At 57.8% G+C, this 26,217-nt stretch overlaps 1 protein-coding gene and 1 pseudogene across 11 annotated transcripts in view; both read left to right on the top strand.

The window, feature by feature from the left end:
- AGAP1 (ArfGAP with GTPase domain, ankyrin repeat and PH domain 1) overlaps positions 1–26,217 on the top strand; it is a 415,084-nt gene that overhangs the window by 251,613 nt on the left and 137,254 nt on the right. For all 11 annotated transcript variants that reach the window (XM_036236703.1, XM_016158954.2, XM_036236700.1 and 8 more), the window contains 2 exons: positions 1,756–1,860; positions 19,736–19,904. In XM_036236703.1, the coding sequence (XP_036092596.1) occupies positions 1,756–1,860; positions 19,736–19,904 (274 nt within the window). The remainder of the gene's footprint in view (positions 1–1,755; positions 1,861–19,735; positions 19,905–26,217) is intronic.
- On the top strand, positions 14,341–14,469 carry LOC118613980 (annotated as a pseudogene).

Genomic DNA, 26,217 nt, shown 5'->3' with positions numbered 1-26,217 from the left:
GCCCTGGGTCACACCGGATCAAAGAGACTTAGAAGCCGAAGGGCCGTTTTCACTTGCCGATGGGAACTGCCCACCCCTGCGTCTCGGGCAGAGGCACCCTCCGGCCTCTGTCATCTTCTGGCGAGTGGGATTGTGGCTTCATGTCCTTTAAAAGTTTAAAATGAGCTATTTTTAGGGCTTTCCATCTTCTTGGTACTTGGAGTAGAAAGTGTGTGCGTTCGGGGTGAAGGGAGCATGGGGGGCTCAGCCTGGTACAGCGAGGGGCTGGTCGCGTCTGTAGACATTTGTCCCAGAGGGAGGCAGTGGGTTCGCTCTCTTCCCTGGGCACATTGGGGAGGTGGTGGGGGGGGGGTCCCGTGTTCCGAGGTGGGTCACACAGTGGCAGAGAACGAGAGCCTTCTGCCTGGGGAGGAGGCCAGGACTAAGGAGGCCGTGTGAGGAGCCGAGACGCGGTCCCTCAGCGCGAGGGTGCGTGCAGGAGCGGCTCCACTCCCGGCCTCGTCCCCAGAGGGCAGCAGGGGCAAGGGCGCGCCAGCCACGGACGCCCTGGCCACGGGGACGCTCGAGCGGGACCGCCACCCTGGGCAGGCAGGGGACTCGCGAAAACACCAGCCTAGAGGATCAGGCCCGAAGGGTCGAACGACTTCTAGGGTTTCTTTTTGACTTTGAGATTCTATGATTCTCACTTGGTACAAAATAGGGAAAAAGGAAGAAAAAAAAAAAGCAGCGTTCAGATTACTTTAAGCAAAAAACAGAAAACACATATTTGACCCGGAGGAGCTGTGTCTTCAGTCTCCTCCTCCGTAGTCCAGCTGCAGCTTTTTTCACAGAAGTTCGTCCTGCTGGCTGTCCGCGGAAGTCCCAGCCACGTGCCACCAACTCGCCATGGAGCACGTGACCCATCGCGATTTTCAGGACGGGCTCCTTCTGTTGTTTATAAAGGGACAGTGCGGTCCGCCGGCGCCCCGTGGGGGGAAGAGGCGCCAGGTCGCAGCAGCGGCCCGGCGGAGCCACAGCTGCTGCCAGGTCCCTGCCCCGGGGGCCTGGGGACGTGGCTGCGGGGTGGCCGGCAGCTGCGATGGGAGTGGGTTCTCATCGGTCCTCGAAGGGAGGTTGGGCCGCACCGACTCGAGTAGCATGTTCGTTTCCGAGTTTGAGTGCTTTTCAAGAAGCCCTGATACGATTTCATTAAAAATGGATTTAGAGTGAATTGCACACAGCTTATCTGCTAAATGCTGTTGCTGAGCCTGCAAATGAATTAAACACCTAATATGGAACGCTGTAGAAAAAAATCCTTCTTTGTAAACATCGTAAGGTAAGAACACAGTTAACGTCTTACCGTTAGACAAGGGAAGTTCGGTTTCCTTCTTTGAAAACGTCGTGCCCGCGAGTCGTGTGCTCGTCCCTCGGTCGTAAGAAGGTACGAGGCAGCCTGTCGCGTGGCTTGCGCTGCATGTGTCGGGCCGCGGCACATCTTTCCGCTCCGTTGGTATTGCAGAGTTAAGCTCAGCACACACATCGGCACGGGAGGAAATTTGTTGATATGTATGTGTTGTATACAAGAGAGAAAAACCAAGTCACTGAGCTAAAGATAACTAACTTGCGTTTAAGATGGCAGCGATGAAATGAAAGCTTAAGCGTTATTTTAAATTACCTAAGTGCCTGCCTTAAGAAAAACTTCCGCAAGTTTTACGGTTTGTGCAAGTTTTACGGTTTGTGCCTAGTAACCCGCATCCGGCCCCTTTCCCCCCGCAGGGCATGCTGCTGAAGCGCAGCGGCAAGTCGCTGAACAAGGAGTGGAAGAAGAAGTACGTCACCCTGTGCGACAACGGCGTGCTGACCTACCATCCCAGTCTGCACGTGAGTGTCGCCCCGCGGGGCCGGCGGGCGGGCGCTGTGCGTGGGCAGTGCCCCCCCTCCCAGGGGAGCCGCGTCCGGCCTCCTGCCCCGTCACGGAGATGAGTGCCACGCCCCCTCAGCCCGTGTGGGTCCCCTCCCCGAGCTCGGCCTGCGGCCCTCTAATTATTCCGCAGAGGATCATTACCATGGAAGGCACAGCCGGCGCGAACCTTTGAACGAGAGGCGCGAGGAGCAGGAGGGGAAGGAGGGGTGGGCGCCTCGGGGTGGGGGGCGGGGCTGGGGAGGGGCACAGGCGGGTGGGGCCCGGGCGCGCTGGGCAGCCGGGCAGACGCGTTCCCAGGTCGGGGCTCCTGTCAGACAGGAGCGCAGTCCGCGAGGTGAGAGAGGTTTGTTTATGGGCGACCGAAGTCCGCTAGGAGAACGAGAGAACTGCTGTCCTCGCCCAGCGGTAGTGCGGCCGCGCTGCCCCTGCAGGTCTTTGGGCGAAACCTGAGGGTGGGCGTTAGCGACGCCCCCAGCAGCACGGGCCCCGAATCGCGCCTGCTCAGTCTGTCCTCGCGTGTAGGTCAGAACATACGGCGGTCGCTGGGCAATCGATTGTATCACTGTTAAGCTTTTGATTTAAGTAATTTTAGAATGACACCGTTATTGACAGGAAGTTAAAAATAAGCCTGTTGAGGAAAATGAACCTCGTGGCCTCCAAACTAGAGACTCAGCGCAGCCCCGCGCCCACCCAGGCCTCTGGGGCTCTGCAGCCCCCGCACCCCAGCTCCTGCCCGTCGCGACTCCAAAGCGGTGCTGGGTCTCCACGGCTCGGCCCCATCCGCGGGAGGCGGGCCTCGCCCTCCCGCTTCTCCCTAAGGCCCGTCCGAGGGCGGAGATCCAATCACTGACCCGGTGGCTTTATGCTGCTTGGAGAGGAAGGTGTAATCAAAAGGTTCTCGCCAGGACTGCTGACCAGCAGAGGGCGAGACCTGAGTGATGACACCTCTCACCACCTCACGCTCGCCTGCCGAGCCCGGGCTTGGCCGTGGGGACGTTCGCTGCTGCTTGCCAAGGGGAGGAGGGTCACAACGGGAGGTGCCGTGAGACCTCTGCACCACAGCTAATGCCCACTCCTCATCCCAGCTTCCACATGTTATAAAATCACCGTCGCGTCTTCAAAAGTTCTCCCGCGCAGGCTTCGTCCCGTGGGGCCCCTGGGTACTTGCCAGGTCCGTCTCTCTTCTCTGACATGTGCGTGGACGTCACGGGAATGCAGACGAGGAGCACGGGGCGGGGGAGGCTTCGTCATAGAATTACGTGGCCATCAGGAGCCGGTGCCATTGCAGAGCGCAGTGCAGTTCACGCCAGTCCCCCGGGAGCTGAGAGAGTCGCCGCAGGTACACAGCTCCCCGTGGGGCGCCTTCATCCAGGGGCGGGTTGGAGTTATGGCGCGTGGAGAGAGGGCGTGAGCTCGGCTGCGGCCCCTCATCAGTTTCGTTTGCACATCCGGGCTGTGGACGAAAGTCTGGAGACACGGTGAGCCCGGGCGTGAGTGCGGCCAGGCGCCAGGAGGGGTCTGTTCCGTGCTGAGTGGCCAGGTGGCTGTGGATCCCGGCGCTTGAGTTTGTCTTTGCCGGGGAATGGTAAGGGGCGTTGGGGGGTGGCCATGCGCAGACAGGCCGGAGTGTGCAGGAGTGTCGCAGATTCAAGCGCCAGAATCCTACGCACGTGAAGAACGGCCCCATTGTTGTGGCCCGGAAAATTCCGAAGGAGCAACAGAACCGAGTGATCGCGAACGCCGAGTGCCCTGTGACAGCCGCTTTCCGTGGCCCCCAGGATTTGCCGCGGCCGGAAGACCACTCGGGTTTGCCGGCCGCGCCTCGCGATGCCATAGGTGGTTAGATTCTGGGGGACCCGGCCGGGTGCGCGGCTTCGGCTTCAGTGCTGGCGGCCGTTGCCCTGCTGCTGCCCGCCGCGCGCGGCTCTGCGCTGGTCTCAGGCAGCGCGGCCGACAGGCAGCCCGTCCTCCCCGGGAGCCGAGGCAGAGGACCCGGCTGAACGATAAGACGTTTTTAGGTCGCGCTTTCCGCAGAGGCTCAGCGTGTGTCCGTGCCGGGGTACCGGGCGGCGCCAGCTCCAGGCGTGGGCGCCTCAGTTTCGGTGATGAGGCGACTCGCTTACCGGAAGGGACACTGGACAGCTTTTCTGGAGGTGGAGTCTCATCAGGTAACACCCTCACAGCAGGCCGCGGGCCGGGGGCCTGAGGAGGCGTCAGACGTGCGAGGTCCGTGCGCACGGGCCTGAGGCAGGGCCCTTCGCACCCCACAGACGCGCACCCTGCAGACGCGCATCCCCTGTGCACACACCGCGGCCCCCCAGGCCCATCAGGCGGGACCCCGGCTCTGTCACCAGCCACCTTCGACGTGGCGATCCCGTTGAACCCGGGGGTCTGGGCCGGAGTCTCCCACCCGAAGGACTGAGCACGAGCTGGCGACGGATTAGTTTACGTGGAGGCAGCAAGGACGCGGCGAGCCCGCGCGGGGAGGGCCCCTCGCCGTTCCGCTGCAGCTTCTTCGTGACGACGCCTTCGCCCAGAGTGCAGGGTGCTCAGGGGGACGGCCCCCAGCAGCGCGTCACTGCTGCCGGCATCGGAGGGCGTGGTCGGTGAGGCCGGGCTCCCTCCCAGGGGTGACCTGGATGGCGCCTGCGTTTGTGGGCCAAATCGCATTCCCAGGGGAGCGTCCCAGACGGCGCCCGGACCACGGCGGGCGAGGGCCAGGGGTTTGCCGCCGGGGGACAGCTGCGCCGCGTCGCTCCTGGCCGGTCCCCGTGACGTCTGGGCAGCGGGGCTCCCGCCGTACCTGGCTTCGGGCGCCATTACCTGATCTTGCTAAGAAGTTCCTGGCGCTGTTTTCAAAGACCTTCACGGGATGCCCCTGAAGGAGCTCTCCCAGCAGCGGCCGGCCGCTCTCCCTGAGGGACAGGCACGGGGTCCGCATGCCGCGGCGCCCTTGGCAGTGTGGCTGTGGGAGCAGCCTGGGGACACGTCGCCGTCCTGAGCAGGCGTCGCGCAGACGCTGCTGCGGCAGGAAGCAGACCCGCCGCCTGGCACACGGCCGGCGGGGGTGCGGCCCCGGCTGCACCCGGTGCTCGTGGAGTCCCCGCCGAGCGACCGGCTCTTCCAGCCGGAGCCGCGGAAGCAGCCGGCAGGCCATGCATCGGGGGCCCAGGCCGGGCCGCACCCCACCGGCGGGGTCGGCGTGAGGCTCCCGTGCGCCGGGAACAGGCGAGCTGCCGGGAGGAACCCCAGCGCCGGTCCCCGAGGCCCCCCGCTGCCTCGGAAGCCAGGCGCGTTTCCACGTGCGCAAGACTGAGCCTGGCAGCCCACGGCATCGCTTCCCGCGGGCCCCCGCTGCCGCCGGCTCCCCGGGTCGCACCTGCTCCCCGGGCCCGCGGGTCTCTCAGTGCTGTGGCTTCGTCCCTGGACGTGCCCCGCTGCTCACCACCGGCCCCGAGCTCGGCTCACGCACAGGGGACTTGGGAGGCCACGGCCCTCGGGCCCTGCGTGCTGCGGCCTGGCCCCTGTGCTCTATTTAGCGCAGGCAGGAGTGGTCGAGAAGCCTTCTTCCCCAGCGTCTTTCTGGCTGTGGAGACCCTGAGCAGCTCTGCAGGGAGGAGAGAGCCCCCCTTGGCGAGCACGGGCCGGAGCCGCCCGTGCCAGGCCCACCACAGGGCGCGGCGTCTCGCCTGCAAGTCAGAGGGGAAACGGGCAGATGTCGATCCCACCCAGACTGAGGAAGGCCCCTGAAAGGTGCTGTTAGCAGGGCCTCTGGCCCCGGTACCCGCGCTCTGGCTCCCCAAAGCCCTGGGCTCACCCCACCTTACTGCCACAGGTCTGAGCTTCTCGCAGCCCTTCCCCCAGAGTTCAGGAGCCGTCTGCAGTGGCCGCCACGGGCACATGGGGTCCCCGGACCTCCTCATTGCAGGCGGAGACCAGGAGGGAGGCGTGACAGCGGGTCTCCGCCCCGGGTGTCCTGGCGAGCGGTGGCTCCCGCCCTGGCTGCCGACGACAGCCGCAGGGTCCAGCGGCGGGCGCCGGGCAGCCGCCCAGCCTGTCGTGCTGACTGGGGAGGCCGCAGAGGACCTGCCAGCCCACGGCCTTGCCCCTCAGTGTGCTCAGCAGCCAGCCCGGGACACCACGCCCTCCCGAAGGTGGGCGCGGCCCGCGGAGGCTCCGCTCACACACCTTCGAGGCGCTGCCTTGTCAGGTGGATGCTGAGAACCAGCCGAACGAACGGTGTCTGTAAATCCGGGAGGAGAGTCTCTTCCCGAGTTCCACCTGGAGGTCAGGTGACATCTTCAGAAGTCACAACAGACTGAAGAGCATGTGATTCTGGGATTGTTACCAAAAACTTAGCAAACCGAGGCCGAAGGAGTCAGTTGGACTCCTAAGGAAAGGCCTGTCCCCAGGTCAGAGCTGCCGGGACCAGTTACGCGGCAGGACCGGGGCCCAGAAGCACCCAGTCCGCTCATTCACCGTCCTCCCTAAATGCCGACATCCAGTTAACAACACCCGTGACGCAGTCCACGCGACGGGCACAGAGCGCGCCCTGCCCGGGGACGCCGCTTTCGTTCACAGACGCTCTAAGTGGGGTGACCAGCTGCCCCGAGTGGGTTCCCAGGACACAGGACGTTCACTACTGAGTCCCAGGCACCGCAGGACAAACTGGTCACTCTCCCAGGACGGGCCAGCGTAGCTCCCTCCGACTCCACTCGGCATCTTGCAAAGAAAACCCGAAACGTTTAAGCAAGACAGACCGTGGAAAGCCAGCCTTCCGAAGCTGCCCCGTGGTCTGCACTACCGTTTCTCTGAAAAATCGTCCGTCCACAAGACCCGTGGGAAGCCCGGACCGCTCACCGCCCTTGGCGGGGCTACGTATGAGTCTCCCGGTTTGATGACACTTTGCTGGATCGCGGTCGGGCGGGGCAAGGGGCAGCCGGGCTGTGGACTTAGAGATGAGCCTGAGGGAGCACCGTGACGGGAAGACGGAGGGGATGATGAGAAGGAGCCCGGACCTCGGGGCCTCGCCCTTCCATGTCACCACCCATCCATCTTCCGTGGCGAGAGCGGCCGTCGAAGGCTCAGCCGAAGTCCCTGCTGACGCAGGGGCGTGCGCTGGGGGACTCGTAGGTGGACCCACAAGAATTAGCTCCGGCCCCCCGGTCGAGCGCAGACTTGGCGGGGCCCTGGCCGGAAGGCCGTCCCGGGTGTCCTCGCAGGGACACGCGGTGGGCGGGCACAGCCCTCCTGGCTGCCGCCTCCGGCCGATGCGGGCTCAAAGCGCCCAGGCTCGTGCACACCTTGGATTTCTCTCCCTTTCCGTGTGCGGCCCAGTCGGAGGCCGCTGTGGCCGACTGTGTGTCCTTCTTACAGGACATCCGTCCCCTCCGGGGCAGGTCTGGCCACACGAAGCCCTCGATGCTGCATGTTGCTGTGTTCGTTTCATGTCCACGTCACTGGAGTCGCAACTTGTCACCGGACTGCTGATTTCAGTGCGTTTCTACTTTCAAAATCAAACAAAGTCCGCTTCGTTGGTGGTGCAGATATAACAAAAAGAGAATGATTTCCTAAGTCGGGATTCTTCCCCCAAAAAATAATTACAAGAAAAACAGGGAGAGAGGCCTTTGCTGGAGAGCTGGGGCCTGTGCCCACTGCTGGTCGCTGTCACTCAGCACGCCCAGTCCTTACAGGAAGCAGGGACGCCTCGCGTGAGGGTTCTCTGAGAACTGTGGCGGGACCTTCGGCCACCTCCGTTCACTTCCCGGGGGAGGCAGAGCGTGAGTTTCCCGAAGCGTCGACGTTGAGTTCCGCTTGGACAAACGGTCGGTTGCTGTCCCCAGAGCACTGCGGGGTCAGACCGGCCTGCGTGTAGACAGTGAGACAGACCGAGCCACAGGCCACGTTTCCGGATGCAGAAACCCCGAGAACGGGCCTCCCTTTCTGGCCGAGAGCGAGGTCGCTGGGCCACGCTCGTCGCACTCTGCTGCAGTAAGCGTGACCTGCGTCACGGCGCGTGAGCGTCTGGCCTCACTCCCCTCGTGAGCCGCAGCGCCGGACGCTGCGTCCTGCCCCGTGTGTCCCCTCCCGGCCTGGCTGCGAGAACTTCCGGGCCGCGGTCCAGGTGGACACCCACGCCCTTCCTCCCCGAGAGGCCCCCCGATTCCCGGGACCCCGCTGCTCTGGCGCCTCCTCGGTCTGCACTGCCCCCTCGTGTAGCCTCCGCGAGGGGTGGGGCTGTGCCCCGTCCCCACGATTCGCCCAGGGCTGGCGTGCGCGCGGCACACAGGCCGGCCCTTGCGAGTCGCGCGGAGTCGAGTCGCGCGGCCCCTGCAGCATCACGGCCCCCAGCCGGCCTGGGCTCAGAACCTCACCGCCCGTCACCCCGGCTCTGCTTTAGAAGTCCGGGCGAGAAGCAGCTGAGAAAACTAATCAGGCCGCACAGTCGTCCCCCCTGAGTGCGGCCTAGCGCACGTCAGGGTCGAGGAGAACCTGCACGCGGCGGCATGCGAACGCCACAGGACCTGCAAACGCTGCCGGGACTTGAACACGCGTCGGGGAGATGCACAGCTCTGAGGAGCAGCGTCGGGTGCCCCGGAGGGCCGCGGCCTGCGCTCCCGCGGGTGTGGCCGGCCCGGCGGGCGTCAGCCCTGGGGGGGCAGGAAAGCCCCACGTGTGTCCACTGTTGCGGGGAGGGGAGGCTGAACCCTGTGCGCCTGCACTTGGCCGAGTCCACAGGCGTCTCTGCTCGCCCCGGAAACAGTCACCCTCACGGGTCCCTTCCCCGGGCACCCCCGGCCTCTGCAGCCAGCAGTGCGGGCGTCACCCCAGGGGCTCGGTGTGTCCATCTTGTCTGCTTCGGGTCGTGCTTAGGGCTCTGCCCCTCCGGGAAAGGCTTTGAGGCCGCCCGCCATGGCGAATGACGCGGAGGTGGCTTAGACGTCCCCGCCTGTGTGGCCACGCGTGGGCGCGGCTTCACATCCGTGCCTCGTCCACGGAGACGCGGATCGGGAGCGTGGGGTCCCTGGCCTCCACGGCGCCGTTTTCGCGTCCATCCCGGAGTCCCCTCCTTCCTTGGTTCCCGGGGTGCCCGTCAGCCCCTCTTGGTCGAGTCTGTCTGTGCGCAGGTGGCGGGAGCCGGGGCGGGCACCTGCAGCATGCTTCCCGATCCCGGCCAGGCCCCGCCGTCCCGCGGCGGCCTGGAGGCGGCCCTGGGGCACTGGGCTCACGGTGCTGGCGTGCGGGGACGTCCCTGAGCCCCTCTGAGGCCGAGGCCTCGCCTCCGCCGGCCTGGTCCCCACCTTCCCTCCGCCCCGAAGTTCATCCGGGAGGTCCGCAGCGGTCACACGCACGGCACAGGCTCCGCGCCCGCCTCCTGGGCTCCCAGGCCCGCACGTCCCAGCCCACAGCGCCCGGCCCCGCTCACTGAGCGAAGATCTCCACGTGGGAGAGGCGCTTCCGTCTTTTTATTAGTTTTATTTTGTTTTGAATTGTGGTAAAATGCACTTAAATTTTACCATCCTAACCATTTTAAGCGCTAAATACATTCACACTGCTGTTCGGCCACTCTCCGGAGGGTTTTCATCCTGTGGATCCGCGACTCGGTGCCTGCTGGGCCCTGACTCCCGTCCCCGCCCACGGCCACCCGTCCGCTTCCGGCCCCTCTGGGTTTTGGCTGAGAGCCTGCTGGGAGTGGACTCACACGGCGTCTGTCCTTTGGCGAGCAGCTCATTTAACGTTTAGCACGACGTGTTCAGCTTTCCTCCCCATCGTAGCCCCTGACGGGATTTCCCTCCTTCCTGAGGCGGGATTACATCCCACTGTGTGGGTGGACGTCTTCGGTCTGTCTGTCCATCTGCGGATGGATGTTTGGGCGGCCGCCTCTTCTTGGCTGTCGTGAACGTGGGTGTGCGGATAACTCTGGAGCCTGGGGCGTTGATGTCAACGTCGACGTAGGGAACTGTGGAGAGACATCCGCCTTAAGCCCGGCCCTGGCTGAGACAGACCGATGGGAAGCCGGCCTGGCCCGGTCGTGGGCGTGGTAGACTGTGGAGGGTTAATAACCGGATGAGGGTCCCTAACCCACGTGGAATGAAAACACTCCCCAGCCCCCTGCTCATGGGGCTGTCCTTGTATCTGCCAAGTGCATGACAGTCCCTGCCTGAGCTTCAGGTGGCCTTGGAAATATTTTCAGCGTTGATCCAACCGGTTTCAGAGAGCATGATAAATCGTCTCTCCCATATACGAGTGCTTTCAAACCCACGGAGTGGTACTGCCATGGCGGCATAAATATTTTCAGGGAACATCTACCACTTTGGTTAGAAAAAAAATGACTACTGAAAAGCTCATACATGTTATTGACCATACACCCAAAAGTTAAGATTCTTTATCACGGTCTTATTTCTGCCTGAGGAATTTCTTGCTTATTTTATATAGCCCCGCGGGTTTGGAAAATGTTCAGGATTTACAAATAAAAGGGCCAGGATGTGTCCTCACTGTGGTACACATCATCTTGATGTGTAAGTGGGGCGCGACCAGACAAAATAAAGTCTTCCTAGCTCCGTAACTGAACCACCCAGATCCTACACAACCTATTTTTTCTACATTGAAAAATTCTTCAGGCTTTTTGCTTTTCTAAGTTAAAAATAAAAAGAGTATCATATGGGTGTACACGTGTGTTCCCGTAAACACACAGACTCGGCTCCGTCGCCTGTGGGCCGAGGCCTTTGAGCTCCTAGGAGAGCGGAGGAGACATTGTCTGGCCGTACACGGCACGGCGCGCCGTTCCGCCCTTTGTGCCCAGGCTCTGTCATTTTGTTTTCCATTTTTTGGCCTTTTCAGTGTTGCTAATTACGGCTGGAAATTCTTAGATCAGAAGCATCCATTCTCCCCGCTGACAGCAAGTCGCTGCCGAGAACGCAGTGGGAGAGGGTGGACGTGGGGAGCCGTGAGGAGAGGCCCTGCCACGTCTCCCAAGAAATTGAACTTCATCACTGTGTTTTATAAATATTTTCTCGTGCGGCTCGTAACCTGATTGCCGCCGCGGTCTGGCGGGGAGGGGAGAGGTGGAGGTGGAGAGAGGCCTGCTTCTCAGGTGTGCCTGTGGCCCCAAACGGAAGCCAATCAAGGTGCGATTTATGTTCATTAAATGCTTGTCAAAACTGAAAAATTTTCTAATCAACAGCAATCTAGCCGCAGCCCCCTCGATGGCTGGGAGCGCCGCCTCCACCGAGCGGCTATTTGCCTGTTACGACTCTAGGCTAAGACTCCGCTGATGATTACATTAGGCTAAGCTGCGGAGCAAATGAACCGAGTCTCATTTACGTGCCCGGAGCTGCAGCGCGGCCCTGCCCCGCAGGGCACTTGATAGCGTTTTATGGCTTTAAAATTAGTGTAACTTCCCATTTGCTGCAGGGCGCTGCATGTTATGCCTTTGAACTCAATAAGCAAAGGGAAGGGGGCCTTTTGTTTTTCCCCCTTGTTTTCCTCCCTTGCATTTTAGCAGTTTTGTTTTGCATCTTTTCCAGACGGCATTTTGCAATAAAAATGTCTGACTCCCGTATCCATGCCGCCCCCACAAAAAAAAAAAAAAGATAAAAAGAGAGAGGAAAAGGAGGGGGAAGAAAAAGTAGGAAAGTCACCCGTTTGCAGAGGACAGTTTGTTTGTTTTTTTTTTCCCTCTGCTGCGGAGTGAAAAATAGCTTTGCAGGTCGCCCCTCATGGCCGAGCGTCGGAACCGCCACCTCCGTGGGAACACCACCTTTAGCTTCAGAAATGCCCGCCGGGATCCCGACGGCGGCCCGTCCGGTGTGGTGTGTTCGTCGGACCAGAGTCGGAAGAGCGAGCGTCTGTCGAGGGTTCGGCGCGCTTTCCGGCCTCGGGTGTCATCCCCGGTAATCGCCACAGCAGTCCCGTGAGGCAGAAATGCGTGATGGGCCCTATTTTAACGTTGGGGAAGTGGGTACCCAGAGCATTCAGCCGCGTGCCCCCTGAGCACACAGCTTCTGAAGGCCCAAGGTCGGGGCCCGGCGCCGTCTCTCTGAGGCCGTGCTGGGGGCCGGAGGAAGCCGACCTGTCTTCTGCAGACTGACTTCGCTTCTGAAACCGGAAAATCACGTTGCTCCTTGCACTGACTGCAGCTTGTTTGAAACGAAGCGGATTGTGTTACCGGAAACTCCTGGGCGGGCAGTAGCATTCAGGAGCCAGAACGAGGCCGAGAAAAGCAGTGCACGGGGACGCGTCAATGGCGCGCCCTCCCAGCAGGCCTGGCGGGGGTTCGGAGCCAGCAGCTCTTAAGCTTCGTGATGGGCGAAACCTGGAGGGGGGGGTTTCTGTCCACGTTGGGTCACGTGGCCGAGGAAAGGCCTGGGGTCGCCAGGGTCCTCAGAGGACACAAGGGTTCGCTCTTCCGTCTTCAAAACCTGTGCTTTTGAAGCGCTGCACATTTCTAGCAGATCCAGCCCAAGAAATCTCAAGTTTTTAAGCGCTTCAGATAGACCCGATATCATTATGGTGGCAATTCCTATGTAACTGGAACTTCGCACGGTCTTAACTACTGGTCCGGTTGCTTCAAGCCATATCTAATTACTAGAATCGTCACGTAGCCAAGGAGTGGTGCTGGCCCCGTGGAGGTCACTGTCATGCCAGCCTTCAGAAGAGGCGCGTGGCGGCTGAGAAGACAGGAAGCCGTTTTCAGATCCGACACGCTCGTTCTGTGCAGGCTCGGTTTGAACACGCATGGGGTGCAACTGGGTAACTATTTGATTTAGCCCAGAACGAGAAAAATCTCTCTTGCTGTGGAAGGCTCGGTACCCTAGGCCAATCAAGATAGCTACAATCAAGAAGCAAAAGGCATGTTGGAATTCAATTTGGGATGTTCTGCTGTTTTGATTCGTACCGTAACTACCTCTCTCCCTGGGCTGGTGTTGGACGCGAGCCCCGCGTCGGGTGCTGGCCGCGGAAGCACGTGAGCTGGAAGGGTTTGCCCTCACGGCGGGGCGTGGGCTCACCGTTGCACGTGCAGCTTGCCCCCGCTGATCCCCACGACAAGCCATGTCTCTGTCACCAGGCCCAGTACAGCCTTTATTAATAAAAGAATCAGGTCGTGACCGTTGGCTTTGCCTGTCAGCCCGAGGCATCCGGTTTGCCAGGTGCCTTCTTCCTGTGGTGGCCACGTGTCACACGGACGTGCATTTATAAGCGTTTGTCCAGGGGTGCGTTGAAGGCGGCTCTAAATGTGAAACTCAGGAATTCTGTTGCCTGTTTTGGGAAACAAAATGGTTTCTCATGGGGTTTTTCACCTTGGAGCTGCCTCCGACTTTTCTGTTGTGACGATCCTTTGGAGACCAGGAAAAATTGTCTTCTTTGAGATGTCTAAAAGGACAGGGTAAGAAGATTTTCCAGAGTTTTACAGTGTTTTCCTAGTGGCTTTAGGGTACCACTTCCTCTGTGCCTGGTGACTACCTACGAGACTCTTGTTTATTATACAGGAATGTCAGGCTGGAACATTCGCTCATCTATGAATGGATGGCATCATGTCTGTCTTTATAAATTAGCTTCCTCTTAAAAACAGTATTACGCGGAGTTTGGGAATAGCGGTGCATTTAACGATGCTTCTCTTACATACTGCTTTTTGAGCTCAGAAGTAAGGGGTTTTTTTAAAAATAGAACTTGTACAAACTACTGCTTCCGCTTTGAACCACGGACATCTGTGAAGTGCAGCGAAAATAGGGAATAACGAGTCGTTCTTCTCCTCAAGGACAAGACAGGCGAATCCGAAGACCGTGTCTGATTTCTTCGCGCAGGTCCAGCTCCTGTGCCCCTCCGGCCCCCCGCCGTGTGCATGCAGTCATCCTCACAAGAGCCGTGGGCCCCTTCGCGAGCGTCAGGCTGCACTGGTGCTTCTCAAAAGAAAGGAAGGGGGTTCTTTTCTTTTCTGTAGATATATCTGCTGATATTTATCACGTTAAAAAATTAAAACCGAGAAAGTTTTGAAATATTCATGTAATTCACTCAAAATAACAGTGAAACTATTGATTGCATAATATCGCATGAATAAGATTTTCATGAAAAATGTTTTCCAGAAGAAAATCGTGAGAATAGCACTCTTTCACATTTTTTTTCAAGGCTCTTTGCTCCCTGGTTTGGTGAGAGAGAGTTGGGTTGTCGTGGCTGCTGCTGACTTCGGTCTGTCATGATCTATTGTTTTGTTTAAAGTGAGAGAAATGCTTGCCTTACACAGTCTGTCGGAAACAGGGGGCGTATTTCAGTAGCCGCTGGGGATCATTGTGGATGTTCTTGGATCCTGCACCGAAATTCAACATGTGACAGCTTCCTGCAGCTTAGGAATGCAGCGTGGAATCTGAAACTATCACCGAAGTTTTCCTTCTCTGCTAATTAGAATCCATTGATCTGTCTTGTGCTTTGAAGAATCTTTTGTCTACGGCCATGCCACCCCGAAGAAGCCCGATCCCATCTGATCTCAGAAGATCTCAGAAGCTGAGCAGGGTCAGACCTGGTTAGTACTTGGATGGGAGACCACCTAGGAAGACCAGGTGCTGTAGGCTTAAAATAATAATAATAATATAATAATAGTAATAGATCGTAAGCTCACAAAGTCCCTGCAATCTGCGAGGTCAACCAAGGGTTGCCCCACCTAAAATAAGTAAATAAATAAATAAATAATCTTTTATCTGTGCATCAGTCATTTCAAAGGTATCGTTTAACTGAGGTATGGGGATATCCAGATGGTGACACTTTTCATTATGTCATATCCCAAAATCATATTTGTGTCACCGCCAGGCTTGTCAGAGACATCTGAGTATTTGGCAGGTGTCAAACTCCTGGTGAGAGAGACAAGGTTTCAGAACCCTCACTGTCCCTGGAGAGCTCATGGGCCACACTCACCGTGAGCTGTTTTCCTTGTAGTGTTCACTTGGTTTATTTCCCAGAGACCGATATCGGCCAGACACGCAAGGCCGAATCGTGACGGTTAATGTCTGCCGTACTCCTCCTCCGAGGTGAAAACGTCGTCCCAGTGACAGCGGCGAGTTCAGCTCGCCACTCAGACAGTCTCCAGCGTGGTTCTCCACAAGTGGGCGCTCGGCCCGAAGGACGTGGCAGGCACGGTTAGAACATCCGAAAGACGTGCACTCCAGGGCCGGAGAAAAACGTTTGTAATCAGCGGCTTTTTCCTTTTTTTTCTTTTGGTTTATCAAGAACGTTTTAAGGGAAACTGTTTTTGTTCGCATTTAGAGAGCATGACAGTGAATGGGGTAACGACTCACCCGTGCAGTTGGGTGCCTCTGCCGCGGTTTCTGCTAAGGAGCCCGTGTTTTTACTCAACGTCCCTTTAGCACCATCCGAGCTAATTTCAACACAGTGAGAAAGGCAGACCGTGTCTGGGAATTGTTTTTAAAAAATAGTACTGAACTTGTCACCCCCCTAACAGGATGCGAAGGACAACAGTTTGAGGACTCCTAAGCTGGATCATGCAAAAAGGAAAAATCCAGTTAGAATGACCATGGCAGAAAGACCGAAGCAAATATCAGTGTGTCCTAACAGTCACCTCAGACAAAATGTTATGTATTCACGTAAGATACTAAGTTTCTCAACATTTAAGTACAGGTAGAAATCAGATCTTACTGAGGAAACCTAACTGAAACAAAGATTTCTATTATTTTTCTCTGCTATCTAATTATGGAGGTGAAGAGTCTTAATAATACTCTTTAAAAGTATGTGTCAAATTGGGACTGATGTCCATTGCGTCATCCATACTTGGAGAGCAGACTTTCAAAGCATTTCTGACCTTGAGATGCCGGTCATCCTGCTCATGCATTTCAGTTTAGCTTTAAGATCTTGTTAACTGCGTTTGGTCCGCTGCGAACACTTGGAGCAAACCATCTTTCACCAGACAGCCAAAGGTAACGTCCCGGTGGGAGACACTGAGAATCAATACAGTAAGAGTATTTTTAGGGACTCTTGATGGATTGCTGTATTTTGAGCTTAACGTGGAGTGCCAAGTGCCCCAGAGCTGACTAAGATGAACTCGCCATTTACTGAGAACTGTAGACGCCGTCGCGCACGTGGGGGGCGCTGGGATCACCAGGACCAGCGAAAAGCGCGTGTTCCCTTCGTCCTTCTGGGCGGAACTCCTGAGGCGTTTCTTTACGTCGCCCTGCGTGGCATTTTGGTGGGGACTTTGCTTCACTCTCCCTGCTGGCGCTCGGTATCGTCAGGCCGATCGCCTCCCCATCCCGGTACCGCGTAACCGCGAGATCCTAGGGCAGCGTGGTCCAGCAGCCAGTCCATCCGCCTTCCGCGCCAGGAGGGACCTGGGCCACCGAGGCACCGCCGAGTCCGCGGCCTCTGGGCAGGCGGCCCCGCAGACGGCGGGAGCCACGCAGGCCGCGCCGCCGTCAGCAAGCCGGAGGCCGGGGTCCGCAGCACAGTTCTCAGTCGCTAGCAGGTTTCTCTCATCGCACCTCATTTGCATCTGGGACATCAATTAGCATGTTTGTTGAGGCTAATTGAATGAAACTCAATCATAGCTCTTAATTGCTTGACTATGTGAAAAGAAATCACATTAATGCAGCTAATTAAGTGTACGGCAATAGATGCAACATAATTAGGAGCGAAACGTAAAAAACAAGGGCTGGCGGAGGTGCGGAGCGGGGTTGCGGGGGGCACGGGGGGTACAGGGCCGCGGACCCGGCGCGCTCCCGCCGGCGCGGCGGAAACAGCCCACGCGAGGGGCAGGCCGGCCGAGAAGAGAGATGCAAATGGGGTTGCAATTACTACTTTTTCAAGCTGTTGAGGGGCAGGAGATGGCACCTCTGGGGGGCCTGGCTCTTGAGTGGGCCCCGGGGACTTGTTAAGTGCTGTTTAAAAGTACTTGGCTTTGAATTACCCTCGTGCCTTGTTAAAGGGTTTTTTCCCCTTTTATCTTCGATCAGCATTTTCTACAAGGAACACGGAGAAGCGGAGTGTCTGTAGCATTTGCATATCAAAATCAGGCTTGCCATCTCGATTTTACCCAGGGAGCTCCCTGCCTCACTCAGACCCACCAGCCCGCGGAGGCAGCGTTGTTTGGCGCTTGTAGCTTTAATTCCTCCCGAACCGGGCCCGGGAGAGATGAAAAGGCCGCGTTCCTTCCAAAGCGGAAAACGCAGCGTCTCCAGTTTCTCTCAGGAGACGGGCGTGGGTCTCTGCACGCCCCGTGTCGGAAGCGCCACCTCGAAGGGCGTCCACGGATGCGGACTTGCGTTTTGCAGAGTCTTTCACATTTCTAGTGGCTTGAAATTTAAAACGTGCCAAATTTATATTCTGTTTTTTTGAAAGAAGTAGCTCTGATGAAGTTTCAACACATAAATAACTCAGGCAAGAGGACAGGTCCCTTTCCCCCAGTGCATGCTGGGCCAACTGAGCCCCCTCCCCCAGTGCATGCTGGGCCAGAGACAAATGTGTTCCCTTGGCATGTCAGACCCAGAGAGCAGACACTTGGTAGATTTCTGTAATGATTCTAAATAAAATGTCCTGGTTATTGTATGTTAAAATATGCCTATTAAAAGAGCCCATGCTGAGGCTTAGTCACTATCTGATTAGTCTCATTTTGGAGCCCATAAGCAATAAATGCTCAATTACACTCCTGTTATCGTATTTTAATTTGTTAAGAATTGGCATTAAAGAAGAAAGTTATAGCAAGTTGGTATTTTTAAAGGAGTACACAGGAAGGAGTTCGTTATTTACAAGCCTTAACTTTGGTCTCAAAACTTGGGTCTGCGTAACGTTGGCGGAAGTCAATGAACGACGCTGAAGAACGACCTTTTTGTGTGTGTGTGACCTTGACGTTGGCCCTGCACCGACTACAGGTCGCTTCCTTCCCTGGTGTGCTATTCATGCCCCACCTGCCAGCCCTTTCTGACCTTCGGTCTGTTCTAACGATAGCGACTCTACATCTCCGCTCCACATCCTTTTTCATAGTCAGTTATATTTGGGGGAGTTCTCAGGCGTCTTGACTTCCGTGTGGAGTCTTCGGTCTGTACCGAGCTGGATACAGCTGTCCTCTTCCCCAAAGCCACAGCTCCCCTCCCAGATGGCCATGGCCGACCCCCGCCAGCCCGCCTGGCGGACCTCGAGACGGGCCAGCACCTCTGCCCCGTGGCCGACGCTGCTGAGGGAGGTGCACCTCGTCCCCTCCAGAGAGCTCGCGGGGTTCGCCCCATTGTATTGCAGGTTCTGATCCTCCCTTTGTCTTCGGTCACCTGTCCCTCCTGGTCCTGGCCATCTGAGGTCTGTCCTTAGGAGGTCACTGGGGACCCTGACGCATCCTTCCTCCTGGGATAGAACGTGGCGCGCCTGCTCGGCTCTGTGCTCTCACCAGAACGTCACCGCGGCGAGCCGGGGCCCTCCCGGTACAGCACCTCGTCCCGCCTCTTCTTCTGTTGCGAGTTCCTCTCCGCGCCCTCGCCCGGGCCCGGGCCGGCTCCCGGCCAGCCCCACTTCTGCACGGGTGGGTGCCTCGGGGCGAGGGCTCTTTATACTTGAGGCCTGCCCTCCCTCCTGCAGACGGCTCCCTGTACCCAGGACCCATTTCCTGAGGCCGTCGGCGTCCTTCTCTTGGCCTCCATCGCTCTGGGCCCCCTGAAGCTTCCTGGACATACTTTGGCCGACATTCCTCATCCCGCAGGCTGGGACTTCGTCTTCTAGAACTTTATCTCGTTCTCTCTCTGCATCGATTGGCTGTTGTTGGCAGTCACGAGGAAATAGCTCATTTTCCCAACCTTCCTGGGTCCCTTGCAGCCCGCAGACTGGTTAGTTTGGCACTTCCTCTGAAATTACGTTGACCCGAACTTAATACCTTATGCTCAACATGAATTAGTTGATGTCGCTCTTTAACCATGATTCCGAAAGGAGGGCATCTGTTTATTCCGTTTCCTGCTTAGTCTGAAAAGACGAGAGATGGTACTTGCCCACAAGTGCTTCAGAACCTGTCCTCTCCTAGTGTGCAGTGTCAGCTTAATAACGACGGGGACAGGGCCTCGTTGCCCAAAAGCCGCGCGAAAGGCTTGGTGACTCCGAGTTCGCAGCAGGCCCCTCTCCCGGCCCCCAGTTGCCTTTCCGCGCCTCCCCCCACCCCCGCCCGCAGTCCTTCGGCGTGTCCTGCTCCACACCGAGTCGTCAGTCGCTGAGGGGCCGCGCAGAGCCGTCCCCGCGACCCAGGCGGGCTTCCACTCACCTCCAGAGCACAGCGGACAGCAAGGTGACACTTGGCCGCCGAGTCAGGCGCTTGGTTTTCACCATCCAGCCCTCGTACAATCGCCAGTGACCCCCGCGTTGCCGGGGCGCCGTGCCCCCGCCCCCACACTGCCCTTGCTGGTCCTGAGTGCGTGCCTCGACTCTGACTTAGAGATGTCACCCGACGTCCCCCGGGACGGCTCCAGTCTCATCTAGCTGTCGAGCGGGGTTGCCATCTGAGGCACAGGCTGAGATCCGTGGAGGGCGCCCAGATCTCAGGGGGAGCCCGGGGTCCCTGCGCCCCGTGCAGTGAGCAGCAGTTGAGAACGTGGGACTCCGTGTCCGTGTTTTGTTTACTTTCCCCGGCTGTTTCTTGTCCCCACGCGATGGACGCACCTGCTGTGGCGCCCGGCGAGCCCAGGGCCGGCGTCGCTTCGGGACTCAGGGCGGAGCCGCCACCCGCGCCACGCAGGCCACGCCCTCGCGACGCCGAGGTGCCTGCCGCAGTGGGGGGGGGGGGTGGGGCAGCGGAGTCCCGCCCCGGGCGGTGCTGCGTCTTCCTTTTAATCTCTCTTGGGTGTTTGACGTTTCGCGCAGGATTACATGCAGAACGTCCACGGCAAGGAGATCGACCTGCTCAGAACCACGGTGAAGGTCCCCGGGAAGAGGCCGCCCCGCGCCACGTCGGCCTGCGCGCCCATCTCCAGCCCGAAGGCCAACGGCCTCGCCAAGGACATGAGCAGTTTACACATCTCTCCAAATTCAGGTACGTGCACCGGTCGCCGCGGGCGGTGCCGGCCGGAGGCCTCCGGCGAGCCGCGAGGGTCCTTTGGGGACTAAGCGTCGCGTCGCACATTGAGGTTTAGCGGCCTCACGTCCTCTGCGGGCGACCCCTCCCTCCCCCCTGTCGGTCCCGTGGCTGCCAGCAAGCAGGTGCTCACGCTTCGAGCCGCGGCCGTGCGAACCAAAGCACCAGTTTTCCCCAGAGCTGGGTGGTTGCAAGTTTTAATGCACGATGTAGGGTTTCGGGGCCACTTAAAAACGTGAATTAATTGTTGACGTATCACGCATTTGCGTTAACTAACCTGTAGCGATCCAGCGTGTGGAAGCGAAAGGCCGTTTGGAGCGAGGTCGAAAGGAAACGCTGGACCCGTGTAAAGTTTACGCGCGCTCAGCTTGACACGCGAACTGTTCTGTCATCCTTCAACACGTCGTTGGGTTTCTTTGTTCTCTAGTTTGCTCTTTAGTTCAGCGTCAGAGAAAGGTTAGTGTTTTCTCAGAGGTAGGTGTCAATTCCTGGCCTTCGCGTGCACGAAGCCGTTCGGAACGGGGTTCGTGGTCAGTTACGAGTCTTTGCAAATGACAGCACTGGCCTTAACCTTCGGGTTTGTTACGGCAGAAGAGGCGCCCGGGGCTGCGCGAGGCCCTGCGGACCCGCCGGACGCCGGCGGCATGCAGGCCCCTTTCCTCTCTCCGGCCGCGTCCGGCCTTCCCCGGACAAGTTCCCGTGCCACGGCGGTTTCGAGCATCCGGCTCTGCTCCTTCGAGGGGCTGCCTTTCCCACTTTCTGGAACGTTACGTGCTTTTTCAGAGAGCTGGTGCCGACCCCCCGCAGTCCTGCGGCATAAAGGACATTGGGTCGTGACAGCAAAGCCATCACGAGGAGCGAGAGTTTGGGTCCCTCGGCCTGGGTGCTGCTGCCTGATTCCGAGGGGGGCCTGGCCGATGTGGCGGGCCTGGCCATGCCACGGAGGGGGTGGTGGGTGAGGCAGCGTGTGCGGAAGTGCCGCGGAGCTCGTCAGGGGCCATGCAGATGCCGGCCGCGGGTCCTCGCCGAAGTAAACCCTCTGCTGATGGAGCCACACACCAGCTCCCCCGAAAGCAGACACGTGCACTGTGCCAGGCCTCCGCGACCCGCTGACCTCCCTCTGGCACAGACGTGAGCTCTCCCCTTTCATGCCGGCGCGGTCTCTCTGCGAGAGAGGAAAGTCCGCGAGGAAAAGAGTCGTCCAGCGCATACAGGGCCGACGTCTTTGTGGCTTTGTATCTGTAGATTCAGCAACTGTGTACTGCCCGTTCCGTGCTAGGCCCCGTGTGCGCTGCGGGTGGCGAGACCTCGGGAACGTGGGTACGAGGCTGATTTTCCGCTTCCCCCACTAACCCGTCAGGTCACACGCATCCATTGATTTATTCAAGTCAACAAGCATCTGTGGAATTTCTGATGTATGCTAGGCACCGTCGTGGGCCCAGGAGAATAAGACATAATCCCTGCCCTCGAGAATCCTACCCTCTGGTCCGGGAGAGAGACGAGGAGACAAATCCAGGCAGTGCAGTGCAGTGCAGCAGCTCACAGTCGGGGTGCACACGGGCGTGAGGGCCCGGGGGCCACGCGGCCTGCTGTACCCCGAGAGGTGGGCACGGCGTCAGGGCCGTGCTAGGCGTAGTGCAAGGGCGGGGATTTTCTTGGCAGGATGAGGGAGGCGCTCTGATGATCTGAGTTAATTGCACATGTGAGATTTGGAGTTGGAACTTCTTAACCCTGAGACTTGGGATCTGTGCTGCTCAGCCGCCGCTTGTCCTCAGGAAAATGTAACGTTTGATAACAGAAGAGTCACAATGCCACGTAAGCGTTCCCGTGTTCCGTGGCGTGGGTTACGTGACGGACCTCCGCCGAGGGAGTGAGTCCGTGTCTCCCGAAGGCGAATTCCTCGGCGCCCGGCCCCGTCCGCTTTCAAGCGCGCTGCTGCGGGAATGGGCGGGCCCGGGGCGCGGCGGGAGCCTCTCCTCCGTGGTCACAGCCTCGGTGTGTTCCAGCACGGCCTTGCAGCCCTCGGCCTGGCCACGGCGCCGCCTCCGTTGGGTCACAGGCGGGGCCGTGGCGGGGAGGGAGTGACAGCCACAGCAGCAGACGCCACTTCTGTGTTCGAGCTCTGGGTTAGCCGGAGGTGTTTCTTCCTTTTTATGCTTTCTTTGCTTTTTTTGGGTTCTCACCTCAGTGTCGTTGAATTAGGTGACGTTTTGTGCCTTCTGGTACCGTTTGCATTCGCATTGACCTGATAAGTGGACCTCGGTCTTTGCACATAACACTAATTATTGTCTTAAATGTCCGTACGTGAAGTGGTTCAGGCAATGGGCATACACGTTTATATTTATAAGACTCTCCATTCGCGTTTCCAAATTAATTTCTAGAAAGGTTTTGTAAGATAGTATCTTTCCATGCATCAAGTGAGCGCCCGTTTCACCCTCCCACACTTGCTGGCATTGTTATTTAAGTATCGTTTTTAGACTCTACACGATTGTGATAAGCAATTTAAATGCCTCGCACCTCGTCTGTTTTGGTTTCTTCAGTTAGTAGCGAGGCCGAGCATCTCACGTGTTTGTTGGTCATGTTATTGCCCTTTGTCCCTTTTTGCACTAGGTGCTTGGTTTTTTCTTGCTGATTTGTAGTAACTCTTTGCATGTTAAGGATATTAGCACTTTATAATGTTTTGCAACTATTTCCCGTTTCTTATTTGCTTTTTATACCTTACATTCTTATTTCTGTGTAGAGCTTTCCCTCTTTTTAATGTATAATCATACCATAAGTCTTTTACTTCTGTGGTTTCTACTTTTGACGTTAAAAAAAAAACATTTTAAAATCATGAAATCAGATCATAATTCATATATATGTATTTTTGAGTTTTAGCACTTTATTATTTTTTTTCTTTTTTTATGTTTAACCTCTGATCTACCTTTAATTTGGGTCCATTTTATGGGATCTAATTAAACTTTTTATTTACATAGATAATTGGTCGAATTATTTTCTTTTCCTGTTGATTCTCTTGGTCCCATTATTGTACGACTGACTCATTTAATCAAATTAGCTACGTGTCTGAGCGCAAGAGCCTGTTCCCTGGACCTGCCATTTCCACGTTGTCTGCTGATGCCCCTTCACCACGTGTTCTTAGGTTTGCGACGATTTCTGTCTGGCAGCGTGACAGTTTGCTATCACCCCTCCAGGTCTTCTGGGCTATTCTTACCCATTTACTTTTTCCGATAAACTTCAGAATAACTTGAAAGCGTCTCCTTCTCCCTAAAAATTGTGACTCTAATCGTCCTCGCTTTTACCCAACAATTAGTTGTGGAGAAGCTGAGTCTCCACGGTATAGGGTTTTTCATCATGAGACACACATCTTTCCCAACATATTCAAATTTATTTATGTCCCTCAGTAAAGTTTAACACTTCCCTTCATTTAGCTCCTCTATCCATCTTGTTAATCCATTCTGTTAGTTTCTAATTTTTGGTGAGTTGCGAGACTGATCTTTTGGGGGTTGGGGGGGGGCATAGTGCATCGCTAATCGGTGGGAAACAAGACAGCCCCTGACTTGCGCCGCCTGCCTGCCCCGCCGCCTCGCTGAGCTCCGGCGGGGCGGGAGAGCCCCGGGCGCCTTCCTCCTGGTTTGCCAGCGCCTCATCTCCCCGCGTTTCAGACAGAGTGCTGCCTGGCCGTGTCGGCGCTGACGTTCGGTTTCTGCTCACCACCCTGACGACTTGGGTGTCTCTCTGCTTTGCCTCCTGGGCCGTCCGCTTACTGTCACGTTGTTATTGAGTCTGCTGTGTGTCTGGTGACCGGGGGTGGGGGTCGGGGGAGGTAGAAACCGTCCTTCCGGGGCCTCAGGCTCCAGTTGAGGTGGACCAGTCAGAAGACACACATGCAGATGAGACCGCTAAAGCTGTGACAGGTGCTGGGGGCACACAGGGTGGAGACGTTGCCGGCGGGAGGGGGTCTTGGTCGTTTCAGGTATCGGGGAGAGGTTTGCCGGTATGGGAATCGACTGCCTTTCGTACCATAAAGTGTCGGGAATCGGATGATCTTAACGCCAGCTTTGGGCCTGGGGAAGCGGGGAGGAAGGCATCATCGGAGCGGGAACCGAACCTTTGCAGGGCTGAGCTACCTGACGTGCTGGTGACCGAGCCCGCGTCTCGCCGTGGGGGGCTGCCCGTTGGCCAGAGCGGAGAGTCGCAGTGAAGATGGGGCGGTCCCAAGCTCCCCGAGCAGCCCGGAGAGCCGGCCAGCAGAGTCCCCATGGCCAGGACCCCGACAGAGAAAGTTAACAACACCCCGGGGTGGGGGGGGCAGAGCCTCCCGGTGGGAATGCTGACGCCTGAAAGAGGAGGAAGCAGACGGGGAAACCCGGCCCTCCGCACAGCCACCGAGGAACGGAATGGCGCGGAAGGTGCCCCGGCCCGCCCTGCCCACGGTCCCCACGCCGCGGGTTGTAGCCGGGACCCGCCAGCCCACGTGCTTCACGCACCGGCCATGGGGCTGCACAGCTGACCCCTTCCTCTGCCGGATGAGCCCACACGCCCTCATTCGTGAGTATGGATGGACAGCCAGCACTTTGGTGGAAACCATTCGTAGACACATGAAGGACCAGGATCAGCGAAGGCCAGCCGACCCTAGAAGAAGGAGCGATGGTTTGGGGAAAGAGAATTCGAGACGAAACTATAGAGCTGCTATCATCAGGAAGGGATGGAGGTTACTGTACCCATAAAATGGACAAACGAAAGGGCATATGAAAAACCAAAGTGTTATTGGAAATTAAAGAAAAAAAGATTACCAAAAAAAAAATTACTGGATCAACTACTATAAAGAACATGGCTAAAGACACTGTCATCAAAGATGTAGCAGAAGAAAATACTCCGGCGTTGGGGAGGGACACGCAAGGGTCTTTGCACCCGAGGGGTTAAGATGGAAAGTGGAAGAGGCTCCGCAAACACGGAGAAAACCCTGGAAAGCACGCGGGGCAGGGGAGCGAGGTCACCTGCCCGGGAGGGCCTCCGATGGCCTGCAGCGCGCTCAGAACCACCACGTGCCAGAAGGCGTGAGACTCCCCTCTGAGGGCAGGTACTTTGGATCCTAGAAGCCTATTCAAAGCCAAACTATTACCAATCAAGTGCAAAGCTAGAAAATTTTTAAAAAGGCATTTTTAGATGACGTATAGAGATAGAGAACGTTTCCCTGTCAATGGGTTTTTGAAAAATTCAGCATCTACTGCAGTTAAAAGTAGATAGGAGGAGGAGGAGCATCCGAAAGGTGTTTATTCACTCGGGCCCGTTTCAGTTTCCCTTCCTCCCAGGTCACCCGCTCGGGCTGCGCCTGGCAGCGTCTGCCATTTCCACTCCTTGGCTTGGAACTGACATCGCACTGAGTTGCCATCAGAAGTGACACTTTAGAGAATCTACCCAGCTGTCCCGTGGGGGGCGTGTGCTTCCAGAGAAGGCGGTCAGATGTCCAAAGACACTTTCCGACGTGAGCTTTTGTCCAGGCTGCTCTGGTGGAATTCCATCCACGTAAGACGGCCGACAGCTCCTTTGGCGTTTTAGTGGCGAGCAGGAAGCCCTGCTGGCCGGCCGGCAGCTTCCGCGCCAGAAGCGCTGGTGAGACGCCCGCCTCCCCACCTGGGGGCCTTGTGCGGGCGTCGCCGCGAACCTCGGTGTCCTCACCTCTCAGGTGGGAAGCGTGCAGGCGCGTGCTCTCAGAAGACGGGCACACCACGTGCCTCTCCGGAGCGCGGCCCTCGGGGCGTCTGCAGGACTCTGCCGGGCACCGTCATGGTCGTGCTCAGCGCCGATGAAGGAGAGGAAGGAAGCGTGGCGAGGAGTTACGTGTTCGAATTAATCTTTAGATGCCGTGAAGCGTTTGTTTACACGGCCTCCGGCAGAGGACCGGGTCGCGTGAGGGCCCCGGGCCCCCACCACAGACCGCCGTCCCCCGGGGCAGCAGTGAGCTGCCCACCCCCCCCACCCCCCATCTCTAGCCCCGCCTCCCCTGTAACTCCAGATCGTGACATTTTGTTCTAAAATAACAGCCACCTCCTTGTCCCTAAAGTGCGTCTTTGTTGGGTGTTTGCCATTTCTGTCTGAACCGGATGGATGCAGAGACCTTCGTCACAGGAACCCTTTCGAAACTTCGTCTCCCCCGCCTCGGGCGCCCAGTGGCTTCGAAATGCCGAAGCCCTCGGGAGGGCGGAGGCTGCGTTTCCGGAGCGGGGGCGGGGCGGGGCGGGGGTCTCCATGTGTTTTGAGTGCTGAACTG

Source organism: Rousettus aegyptiacus, unplaced genomic scaffold (genome assembly GCF_014176215.1).
Source record: "Rousettus aegyptiacus isolate mRouAeg1 unplaced genomic scaffold, mRouAeg1.p scaffold_m13_p_2, whole genome shotgun sequence".
NCBI classification, from domain to species: Eukaryota; Metazoa; Chordata; class Mammalia; order Chiroptera; family Pteropodidae; genus Rousettus; species Rousettus aegyptiacus.
Note: the sequence above shows the minus strand (reverse complement) of the source record. Positions and strands in the feature narration are given on the sequence as shown.